Source organism: Microchirus variegatus (assembly GCF_963457635.1).
Source record: "Microchirus variegatus genome assembly, chromosome: 12".
NCBI classification, from domain to species: domain Eukaryota; kingdom Metazoa; phylum Chordata; class Actinopteri; order Pleuronectiformes; family Soleidae; genus Microchirus; species Microchirus variegatus.
The window spans coordinates 7,126,713-7,138,796 of record NC_139813.1 but is presented as its reverse complement, the minus strand read 5'-3'; the positions used below and the strand labels follow the sequence as shown (position 1 = coordinate 7,138,796).

Below are 12,084 nucleotides of genomic sequence, written 5' to 3'. Positions count from 1 at the left end.
TACTGCAAAAGTAAGTCTATTTTTTATTGTGTTTAATTGTCAATTTTAAATATGGCATATCTTTATTACAATTTTTTTAATTATCATTCATTTCTCATCCTTGCATTAGAGTATAACAGTTATTTAAATGGCGTCTCATGTGCTAATGCTCAACTCTGTTTTTAAATCTTCAATATAACAAAGTAAGTACTGAAATTAAAAAGTTTAATTACTAATCCAATCACAGTTGCAATTTATGAGGAGGGGAAAAAAATCCTAAATCAATATTTTACCCAAACTGTTCTGGCAGCAACAGAGCAGGAAATGTGGAAGGCTTTTGGGTATCCCTGTCTTCCATAGATGCATTGCCTCCAAAAGTATTGCGCTGTTAATGTCATTGTAATTCATTTTTAGTCCCTTATGCCACAAGACTTACTTATCCTGTTCTACATTTTGAATTATAGGGATTTTAGCCTCAGCTCTGTTTGTGTATTGTGTATATATACAGTATATACAGTTGTCATTCAACCATGTCTTCATTCAACTGCTTTCATTTCACACACCATTAGCTCTAATGCCACTTTACCCCTATGGGCCTATTTAATATTTACGGTCTTATTAATGTCATCCTAGCATACACACAGGCTCACTCTGGGGGATTGTTAATATCCGTCTCAGTATTCTGCTTTAGCCGTAAGAGACTTTGTGTAAACACAGAGTTGCACTTATCAGGAACAGTGCCGTGTTTTTCTGCCTAACTGGTCTCATGATGTCACGTGGAGGCGAGCGCTGGTAGCCTGGGCCTATTTCACGGCTTGGTCGAGCCTCTAATTGTGTGCAGTGTTCCAGCGAGGCACTAATCAGGGCGAGGCAGACCCAGCAGCCTGATGCTTGACACTAATTGCTCCTGCTTTAGACCTGAAGACCTCGGTCATGAAATATTTACCCGCCCATCTGTTGACAGTTAAACCCCCCCGCCCCTCTTGTCTCTGATCCTGCAGATCCTGGCATGGATAAAGACTCATGTTCAATAACACACACACACAGATGTAGACAACCAGGCACATTCATGAACAAGTATGGTAGCATTTATGAATCAGTCAATAATAATCTTTTATTTTGTTAAAGTAATGTGTTAAGTCAAATACTAGAGGGGGGGGACTCAAAAGAACAACCACTGCTCTAATATGTATATAAGCTGTCACACAATATGACCCATGTCTTTCCTACACATACTTCATTTGCAGTTTTATTATTTATGTCAGACGCTATAAACCTGCCATTAGATCCATGAGCTGTGTCCAATAAAGGCTTGAGCCCAATTTATACTCCTGCGTAAAGTGCTCTACGTAGGTTACGCAGAGCCTCTGCGGCGTCTCCGACTGCACAAAATATTTTTTAAGTGTCCGTCACTCCGTCAAGGGACAACGGAGACGGCAAGAGCTGCGATTGGTCCTCAGGACAGCCGAGATAACGCTGCTCTGTGCCGGCTCACAGTGCGCACCGAGCGTCCACAGAGGGCAGAGCTGATCACCGCCGACAACGTCGCTGCCAAACTATAAATACGTCATATCTTAATACACAAACCACATGTTTAGACTCTAAATGGCCAATTTCTCGCCTCAAATTATCTTAAAACTGCGTTCCGTCACACAGAAAAGTGTGAAACGGCCACTGTTTCAACAACAACAGTCTTTCTCTCTCGCACGCCATTGCTCACTGTAGCCAAAAGCACAACAACCTTGCGCAGCGACCACTACTGATCGGGCGGGAAATTGCAGCGCGTATCCGTCACCACGACGCAGAAGTATGAAGGCTCGATCGGGTCTTCGTGGTTGCGCAGTCGTATAACGCATTACGCAGTCGGAGAAGTATAATGTGGCCTTTAGTTATACATGTCAAAAAAGATGAAAGTAAAATGCATGTTGGACCATGTTTAGTTTTGAGCATTGGCACCTGTAGATTTTCTTCTCTATCCTGATAGAATTCTGCAAATTGTCTTGAATTTCGCTTCTGTGCAAAAAAAAGAAGCATCAGCATCCTTAAACTGCACTGTACTGCACATCTGTCTGTGCTGTGATCCACTACTGCCATTTTGAAGTTCCCAGACATTTCGCCACATCTCCCCTGACCTTCATCGTCAGCTGCACAGACGCACTTGTTCACACTCAGTCGCCGAGTGCTTCTCGTCCTCTGTCAGCACAGTGCTGAGTGAGTGGCCGGTGGTCTGTGTTTACCTTATTAATTAGCCCAGTGATCCAGAAACACTCTCCCTCTGGTAAATAGAATAACACTGAAAGGTTACTCAGGGCCTGGAGGGAAGAGGGTAAAGAAAATAAGAGGGAGGGCAGGAGCCAAGGAAGGGAAGAGAGAGGAGTGCAAAGACAGAAAGAGAAGAAGAGAGAGAGAAAGTTGGATAGCAAGAGGAAACCTGACACGGTGCGTTGTCAAACTGCAGAGTGTAGAGCCTCTATGATTATCACACAACACTTCTAATCATCTACCACACAGCTACCTTAATGTATTTTTGAATTGCTGTGATGGTGCTGCATCTTTGCCTTTTTTTTTTGTAGATAATGGACAGATTAGGACTAAAATAAGGATTCAAGCACAATAAAATGTGTATTAATTACCTGAAAATGCTTCAAAAATATCCTGTGATTTGATAAAGTATGGCTTTTGACTGGACAGATTGTTGGGCGCTCTCATTTTATGTCGTTTCAAAGTCTGGGGCCCAGGTATGCTACGCGTCTTTCCAGTTGGCTGAAGTAGATGCGGCAGATTGGGGCGCCGGAGAGCAAAATTCAAAACAGACCTTTAGTAGACAAAGAGATGTGCCTGAGAGCTCTTTTATGATTCCATTCCAACTATTTCCAATAACTCACCTCCTCCATTTTGGGCCACATCACTGTCCTGAGGTCTGCAGGATCGGGCCATACATGGAGAACTGAGAGAAAGGGGAAAAAAATAGAGAGAGTGTGCATTGAAAAGAAATGTATTAGCAATACGGAGTTTTCCCTTGGCCACTGCTTCAAAGAACGGCTGGTTTTCATTAGGCATTGTTGGTTTAAACCGGGTTAAAGGTCATTTTAAAAGAGAAACTAACTTTCAACTCATGAATAATTCAATATTTAGTAGTATGGACGATTGTCTTGAAGCAAGAATCAAGCATGACTGATTCTGTGTGTCTGTGTGTGCGTGCGTGCGTGCGTGCGTGCGTGCGTGCGTGTGTGTGTGTGTGTGTGTGTGTATATTCGCTCATAAGGACCTTTACTGGCATCAACACTGACCTTGTCAGGACCAGTAGTCCTCATGGAGACCAAAGCCTGGTCCATTTTGAAGGGTTTAGGGCATACATTTGAATTGTGGTTAGGTTAAGGTTAGGGTTAGGCATAACTGGTTATGGTTAAGGTTGGGGATAATGATTTATGTAGGCTTTCCAAATGAATGGATGTCAATGCACTGAGGAATAGCTATGTAAACCTGTGTGTGTGTGTGTGTGTGTGTGTGTGCATGTGTGTGTGTACTTTTAGGACTGTGTTCTAAACCTGTGCCACTTTACATCTGGCTGTCATGTTAATGTGTCCAGTGAAACTTTGATCATCCCACTACCCTCCCCCATGAGGTAGAATTCCTTTCCAATAGCTCTAGTTATTTTGTGCTTCCTATTACCACTAATTACAACATTCTGAGGGTTTTTACTTTGATGGCAAAACAACCTAGAATGCATCATCGTCCTCTTTGGCCTCTCTGGCCCGATTGCTCAAATGTCCGTCGTGCTAATGACCTGATTGGCTGTGACAGAGAGTGAACTCACTCGCTCAATTCCTATTCCTTGGTGCCATTTTGGGGGAAAATGAAGGCGTCCTATGAAACCTGGAAAGGATATGGAATTTAAAATCATATTTTCCTGGCCTGGAAAAAAAAAAAAGGTTTTGGAAAATGGGTTAATGGTTGCACTTTGAGCAAGATGATTTCATGTTGTTTGGGTTATCGTTTATCTGCTGGATTCTTGCGTCACACATGGCCCACTGCTGCAAAATCTTTCCAGCCGGACTGCAGTTGCCTTAGGATGAGAGGTTTTATTTAGCTCTACCTTAACAATAGAAGCTTCATTTGATGGGCACAATGATTTTAATTCAGATATAGTGTGGTACTTTTTGATATTGATTTTTGATTATTATTCATTTATTCATACATATTCATGGTCATGAAAATTTGGTTTAAAGCTTATTTAAAGGCAATTAGTAAAATAATAATAATAATATATCAACCTTGTTTTGTTTCAGTATATACATGAATGTACAGTAGGTATTCATGAAAATGAAAATATCTGGTGTAAATAGAAAGTAGAGCTGTCAATAATTTTAAGTTATTATAAGTTTTTTTTTTTTTTTTTTTTAAAGCATATTATCATTATTTTTGACAAATATCACAATTGTGATTTCATAGCCCAACAAATTTTCATGAAAAAGGTTTTTGGGCGGTTTAAAATTTCACCATAATCCTGTTTTTATTTTCATCTTCAGCAAATAACATCTTAATAATAGTCTTTCAGTTTGGATATTGCATGTGAGTTATTTTTTGCCAGTTTGAGGATATCACAGGACCTCCTTAACTTGTTGTACATCCTCCTTCTGTATGCTCCTCACCTGTGACGCCTTTATCCTGTATTTTATCTCCTGCAGCCCTGCTGTGACCACGTGGCCATATCTGATTGTCCTATTTCCTCTTCCCTCCTCTTAAACCTCCACCCGCTACTGTGCACAGCATACCGGACGCTAGTGTATTACTCCCAGGAGGAGCTAATGAGAAGTCCAGATAGATCTTTGAGCAGAAAAAGACTCCATATATGTGTGTGTGTGTTTTTGTCTCAGAAGGCCAGATTCATCAGTGGAGTCATAGCTTGTGTGGCCTTATGTGTGTTTGAGCTGAGTTTTGATTGGTTTTATTGAGGTTGCGCGCTTCTCATGAAGTTTTTCTGGGTGTAGATTTAGATTGAGGAATGTTGTTAAACAGTTATTGGGAGCATTTGGGACTTTAGTCTGGTTCAAGCTGTCAATCTTTCTCAGGTTTGATTTTGGATCAGTGATAAAACCTCCAGCCTGTATAGTCAATGTTTATTTTTAGCGTGTCGACCGAAGTTGCCTGTGTGTGGTATGTGTTTTAGACGCACAAGTAAGACTGTGTGTCATGTCTTGAAAAGATTTCGGAGTATTAAGGTCAGTTCACTGAAAAATGTTTTTGACAGGCATGTCGATTTTAATGGTTTCAGGGGTCCAGTACCCAAGGTTTATCCCGCTGCTGCTGCTGCTGCGGATCATGAAGTTGTCCAGTTTTTCCTCAGAAAACCTATTTTCACATTGCTTTGTTGCTTTTGACTTGGAAAGCAGAAACCTGATTTATCTCCCTCTTTTTGTTTTTCAGCCCTGCAAGGCCCTTTCGATTCCCCAAAAGGTATGACCTGCCAAAAACAGTTTCTCTTCTGTTGATGTTCTGGATTGCTCAGCTCTTTCTTCCTCCTCCTCCTCCTTCTCCTCCTCCCTTTATTCCTGACAGCCATCCATCACCACTCTTGTGGAGCTATCATTCCTCAGTAGTGAGTCATGAGAATTATCGACGGGAGTTGTGAGTCTCTGTGTACCTGGCCTTTGTTAACCAGCAGTTTATTTCTTCATGATGATGCAGTAAATGCTGCTGTCTCGGCTGTTTAATAGAGGATTAAGACTGTAAAAGAGCTTTGGGGTTAGAAAAGTGTGCATGCGTTTAAAGTGGGGCACAGTTTCTCTAAAACACCTGCTTAATAACCAAATGCATTAAGCTGGATATATTCGTGATATAGTATAATTAATATTTGACACTGCTTTTTCATGTCTCTGTTTTGTTCTTTCTGTCTTGGCTAACTGTAAGTGTCCTCCTTGTTCCAGCTATGCTGAGCTGATAGCTGATTGGCCGGTGGTAGTGCTGGGAGTGTGCACTGTGCTCATCGTGGTGTGTGCCCTAGTGGGCGTCCTGGTGCCTGACCTGCCTGATTTCTCTGACCCACTGCTGGTGAGTACAGACTCACACTGCTCAAACCAAAGCTTCCAAATAACCAGCCTCACCACACAAGTGTTTTAAAGTTTAATTTTGAGTTGTAAAAAATATTGCTTTAGAAACTTACCCTGTCTCTCTGTCTCTATCTCTCTTCGCAAAGGGTTTTGAGCCACGGGGAACAGCTATTGGCCAGCGACTGGTCACATGGAACAACATGATTAAGAACACAGGCTACAAAGCCACGCTGGCCAACTACCCTTTCAAATATGCTGATGAACAGGCCAAAAAGTAACTATTGTTTTGTCATTTCAGTTTTTGTGACATTAAAAAATGGTGGGAGTGATGTTTATAAATGCAGACACGACAGGTACACAGTACTGGGTTTACAGGAAGTTATGTTTTAACACTGATCAATTTTTTTTACCCCCATTTTCTGACAATCCATCAAAAAGTTTTTTGTAAACCTCATGCCCGTAATACTAATAATTGCCTTGCTCCATGGGAGGGTGGGAGACCGAGGTTAGTGGGGGAGGAGGGTGTGATATGGGAGCAGGGGGCCACAGGAGTTGAAGGACACTGTTGACGGATGCGCTGAAAAGTCTGAATCCCCTCATGAAAGAGAAGGGGGCGATGTAAAGATCTGTCCGTCCACAAGGTCATCGTGTGTCCTGTCAGTGGGACTCTACTCGCTAATCAAGGGCACGTCTTTACATGTTAATCTCTTTCCTGTGTCTGTCTGTATTTATATTTGTCCCTCTGTGTCTGTCATCTCTGTCCCCCTGTCTTTCTGTGTGTCTCTTTCATACCCTCTCTCATATTGCTACTGCCTACTGAGCATCCACTCTATTATGTGAAGCATATTCTCCAGCTGATGTTCACAGTGTAGTATGAATGACACTTCTATGAGATCTCAACTTCCTGAGTACGATTTTTGACTTCCTGATAAGAAAACGGATCCTTTCAGCTGTTCAGCCTGCATTTTCCTTTCCGTCCCCTGCTGTCTTTGTCTTCCTCTCTGTCTCGCTCCCCGTGTGTCTGCAGATATAATTGTGTACCTGTACGTACTGTCAGAGAGCATCCCTGCCTCGTCCTCTTTATCTCTCAGCCCTTCCGTCTCTCTCTGATAGCAAAGTTGCTTTTCCTTTCCTGTTTGTGGCTCAGGATGTGCCCACTGTGATGACCACACAAAAGTGTCTGTCCACAGTTGTGAGGACACTCAAGGACATAATGCATTCCCTAGTCCTCAGCCTTAACCTCATTCTAATCCTTAAACCAGGTTTTAACCCTCAAAGCTAAAATGTCCTCAAAAAACGTAGGAAGGCATGCATACACACGGCACACTTCAGGGACATTATTATGATTATTATAATAATGACAGGAGAATCATTTATCTGATTTTGGAGTCAACACTGCTGCTCAATTACTGCTGCTTATTCCCTCAGTTTGTATCAAGCCAAGTTTTGCTGCAGCAGACAAAAGAGCAGCTCTGTTCATGCATGATTTCAACATACCAAATTACTCTTCTGGACTGATTAGTTTTAATATCCCTTTACCCTTTTCAAGAGGGTATTTTCATTTTTTTCCTATTTTACAGTGTTTACAACATAATAGATTGTTGGCATAAATCTATATTATTATTTTACAGTCACCAAGAGCCCAGATGGGTTGAAGACCACTTTGACAGAGACAAACGACAAGCAGAGTGGGACTTCAGCAAGGAGTACTTCTGTGACGTGCCTGGTAAGTTATATCAACACAACCTCAACCACAGTAAAGGTAAAATGAAATGGAAAAACGACATAAATAATCTCTGTACACAACTTCCAAACATGTATCTGTTGATTTAAGAAGTCACACAGTAGATAAGCCATATTACAAATTATTATTAGTGTAACAGTGGATTCTCAAAACTGGCTAGAACTGAAACACTGCAGGGTGCAAGCTTTGTGAGCTGTTGCTCATTTACATGAAGCTGAAGCCCAGGATTTTTCTTCTTCTTCCTCTTGCTTCTTTGGCTTGTGGGGTCACCACCGTGGATCACCTCCACTCCACCTTGCCCTGTTCCTTGTGTCCTCTTCTGTTCTCATATCCTCCTTCACAAAATCCATGAACCTTCTCTATGGGAGTTTAAGCTCAGGCTACGCTGTGTAAATCAGAGGCGTCTAGAGTGATACGGCCTCAGGAAACACCACACCTTCGATCTTAACTTCTGGTTTTCTAAATAAAACAAACTGACTGCATGGCTTATTTCTCATCAAAAATAAAGACAGTTGACTGGGGCTATGGTGTCACTATGTATACTATCCACTTATACAAACATACTTTCTGTGTGTAGGTGACAGCTACTCCAGACTGGTGTTTACATCAGCTGAGGGGAAGAACCTGTGGAGTATTCAGGCCATCAAATCAATGTGCAATCTGGACAACACCCGGGTATGTATGTGGAACAGCACAGACCTTGGTTGATGCATTAGTAGCCATGATGAGTTTCTTTTTTAAATCCCTGTGTGCATTAACTGTTTGTCTATGTCCTCAGGTACGTTCGCATCGCGACTATTGGAGTCTTTGTCAGCGCACCAACGATGCCTCCTGTTGCCCCAGCTGGACACTAGGTAACTACATTGCGGTCCTCACCAACAGGTCGTCCTGCCAGAAGATCACTGAGCACGACGTATCGCACACGCTCAAGATTCTACGCTCATGTGCCAAGTACTACCACAATGGCACACTGGGCCCCGACTGCTGGGACATGGCCCTGAGACGGAAAGACCAGCTGAAGTGTGGCAGTGTTCCCCGGAAGTGCACCAAGTACAACGCCGTCTACCAAATCCTTCACTTCCTGGTGGACAAGGACTTCCTCAGTCCCAAAAGCCTGGAGTATCCTCCTCCTGTGCTCAAGTACAGCATGCTCTTCTCCCCCACAGAGAAAGGAGAGTCCATGATGAACATTTACTTGGACAATTTTGAGAACTGGAACTCGTCCGATGGCATCACGACAGTTGCAGGGATCGAGTTTGGCATCAAACACGACCTCTTCCAGGACTACCTTCTTACAGACACTGTGTACCCCGCCATTGCCATTGTGATCGTCCTGCTAGTCATGTGTGTGTACACACGATCGATTTTCATCACACTAATGACAATAATTGCCATCATCAGCTCCCTGATTGTGTCTTACTTTCTCTACCGAATGGTCTTCAACTTTGAGTTTTTCCCCTTCATGAACCTCACGGCTCTCATCATCCTGGTGGGCATTGGTGCTGATGACGCCTTTGTGCTCTGCGACGTGTGGAACTACACCAAATTTGACAAGCCCAATGCAGAGCTATCGGAGACGGTCAGTGTGACCCTGCAACATGCTGCTCTCTCCATGTTTGTCACCAGCTTCACCACTGCTGCAGCTTTTTATGCCAACTACGTCAGCAACATCACCGCCATACGCTGTTTCGGCATCTACGCAGGGACTGCCATTTTGGTCAACTTCATCCTCATGGTGACGTGGCTCCCGGCTGTGGTGGTGCTACATGAGCGCTACCTGCCCAACATGTTCACCTGCTCAAAGCCTCCACACCAGCAAGGAGGTTTCTGCACCCGCACGTTCTGGGCTGGTCTTTGTCAGAAGGCCAGCAAATGCCTGTTTACCATGTCTGAGGCGTCTAGGATCTTCTTTGAGAAGGTGCTACCCTGCATTGTCATCAAGCTGCGCTACCTCTGGCTCTTCTGGTTCCTTGCCATCACAGTGGGTGGGGCCTATGTCGTCTGTGTCAACCCAAAGATGAAGCTCCCGTCTCTGGAGCTGGCAGAGTTTCAGGTGTTCCGATCCTCTCACCCATTTGAGCGCTATGACGCAGAGTACAAAAAGCTTTTCATGTTCGAGAGGGTCCATCATGGTGAGGACCTCCACATGCCAATAACTATCATCTGGGGTGTGACCCCTGTGGATAATGGGGACCCCCTGAACCCCAAAAACAAGGGAAAGCTCATGTTGGACAGCAGCTTCAATATTTCCAGTCCGGCATCTCAGCTGTGGATCCTCAACTTCTGTCAGAAACTGAGGAACCAGAGTTTTGTCTATCAGTCAGAGGAGCAGGACTTTACCAGCTGCTTCATCGAGACATTTAAACAGGTCAGTACTGCATTTTCAACAACTGTCTGTTCATTAATTAAAGTTTTTAAGTAAGTAAAACAATTCTCTCTGTCTTAAGTTCTGAAATTCTTAATCTTTAAGTTTCAAAAACTCTTTTTAAACAGTGGATGGAGAACCACGACTGCACAGAGGGCGCTGTCTACCCCTGCTGCAGTCAGTCGACCTTCCCCTACAAGTCTGATGTCTTTGAGTTGTGCATCAAGAGAGCCATTATGGAGCTTGATCGGAGCACTAACTACCATCTGGACAGTAGGACTCCTGGACCTCGCTTTGATATCAATGACACCATCAGAGCCATAGTTTTGGAGTTCCAGAGTACCTATCTCTTCACTCTGGCTTATGAGAAGATGTACCACTTTTACCTCGAGGTAGGGCCCTTGGTATTTGACATTTTATATATGTTCAGCTGTGTTGCTGCTTTAAGTCTCCTGACATGATTGTTTTTTGGTTTAGGTTGATGCCTGGATTGCAGAGGAGCTGCGTTACGCCCCCACAGGCCTGAGTCATGGCTGGTTTATCAGCAACCTGGAGTTTTACGACCTGCAGGACAGCTTGTCTGATGGCACCTTGGTTGCCATGGCACTGTCGGTGGCTGTGGCTTTCAGTGTCATGCTCCTGACCACCTGGAATGTCATCATCAGTCTATACGCCATCCTATCAATCGCTGGGACCATATTTGTAACTGTCGGCTCCCTGGTGCTTCTGGGCTGGGAGCTGAACGTCTTGGAGTCTGTTACCATTTCTGTGGCAGTGGGTCTGTCAGTGGACTTCGCGGTCCACTATGGTGTGGCCTACCGGCTCGCTCCAGAGCCCGACCGTGAGGGGAAGGTGATTTTCTCCCTCAGCAGCATGGGCTCTGCGATTGCAATGGCTGCACTGACCACCTTTGTTGCCGGAGCCATGATGATGCCCTCAACTGTATTAGCTTACACACAGCTGGGCACATTTATGATGCTGATCATGTGCATCAGCTGGGCCTTTGCTACCTTCTTCTTTCAGTCCATGTGCCACTGCCTTGGACCTCAGGGTAAATGTGGCCAGATTCCACTGCCCAAGTGGATGAATTGTCCGGCTTTCCCTGTGGACACGTCTGAAAACGTCTCAGCTCCAGGGAAAAGCTCTGGCCAAGCAAAGTACCAGCTGGACAGCAGGGGGGGGCAGGCAGAACACTATGAGTTAGAGCCACTAGCGTCCAGTCAGAAAACTGAGGACAAACCTCGAGAGGAGCAGGAGGCCTGCACTCGGCTTTATAATGGAATCCCCCCTCAGCACAACACCCTGTACTCTCACATCCATTACAAGAATAGAAGTGAGACTGGCAGAGCGAGTGCTGAGAACGGGTTTGTCAGGTGCCAGTACTCTCAAAACACAAACTGCAACTGTGGGGACTCCTCTGCTCCTCACCTGCCACAGCAGTTGACCCCACACTCCTGCACTCAGCCTCCACAGGACTCTACTTCCTGTCCTCCTACCCCTCAGCTCTTTCCTCACTCAGGAAACACACAGTGCAAACAAAATACTTCTGTCTTACCACCAAACCTGGACCCAGTCTACACACACATGGAGTGTCGCATGCACTATATACACTGTCACCCCGCCCATTTCCACCATTGTTCCCAGGGAAGAGCGGCGCCCAGGCAAGGACCTGTGCACAGCTGCCATCACAGGAAGTACTGCGTCCATACTGCAAACCTGCAGGCCGCTTCAGCACGAGAACAGCAGTCCACAGGACCAGATCCAGCCTCTGGTCCAGAGTCTACGGGACAAGAAGAAAATCATAGACCTCAAATAAGTCAGTCAACTCATGACAGTAGCCAAAATAACAGCAGCGGAGCCCTGACACAACCTCACTCTCAGTGCTCCTCCCCCTCACCGGACTCACCGCACACAGCTTGTCCTGAGAGACAGAAGGTGAGGGACTG

General features: G+C 44.5%; 1 protein-coding gene across 1 annotated transcript in view; it reads left to right on the top strand.

The window, feature by feature from the left end:
* disp1 (dispatched homolog 1) overlaps window positions 1-12,084 on the top strand; it is a 32,497-nt gene that overhangs the window by 19,671 nt on the left and 742 nt on the right. Inside the window, 8 exon segments of the mRNA XM_083898500.1 lie at window positions 5,407-5,436; window positions 5,907-6,030; window positions 6,176-6,303; window positions 7,661-7,755; window positions 8,351-8,448; window positions 8,552-10,141; window positions 10,267-10,530; window positions 10,616-12,082. Of these exon segments, the coding sequence (XP_083754626.1) occupies window positions 5,407-5,436; window positions 5,907-6,030; window positions 6,176-6,303; window positions 7,661-7,755; window positions 8,351-8,448; window positions 8,552-10,141; window positions 10,267-10,530; window positions 10,616-12,082 (3,796 nt within the window).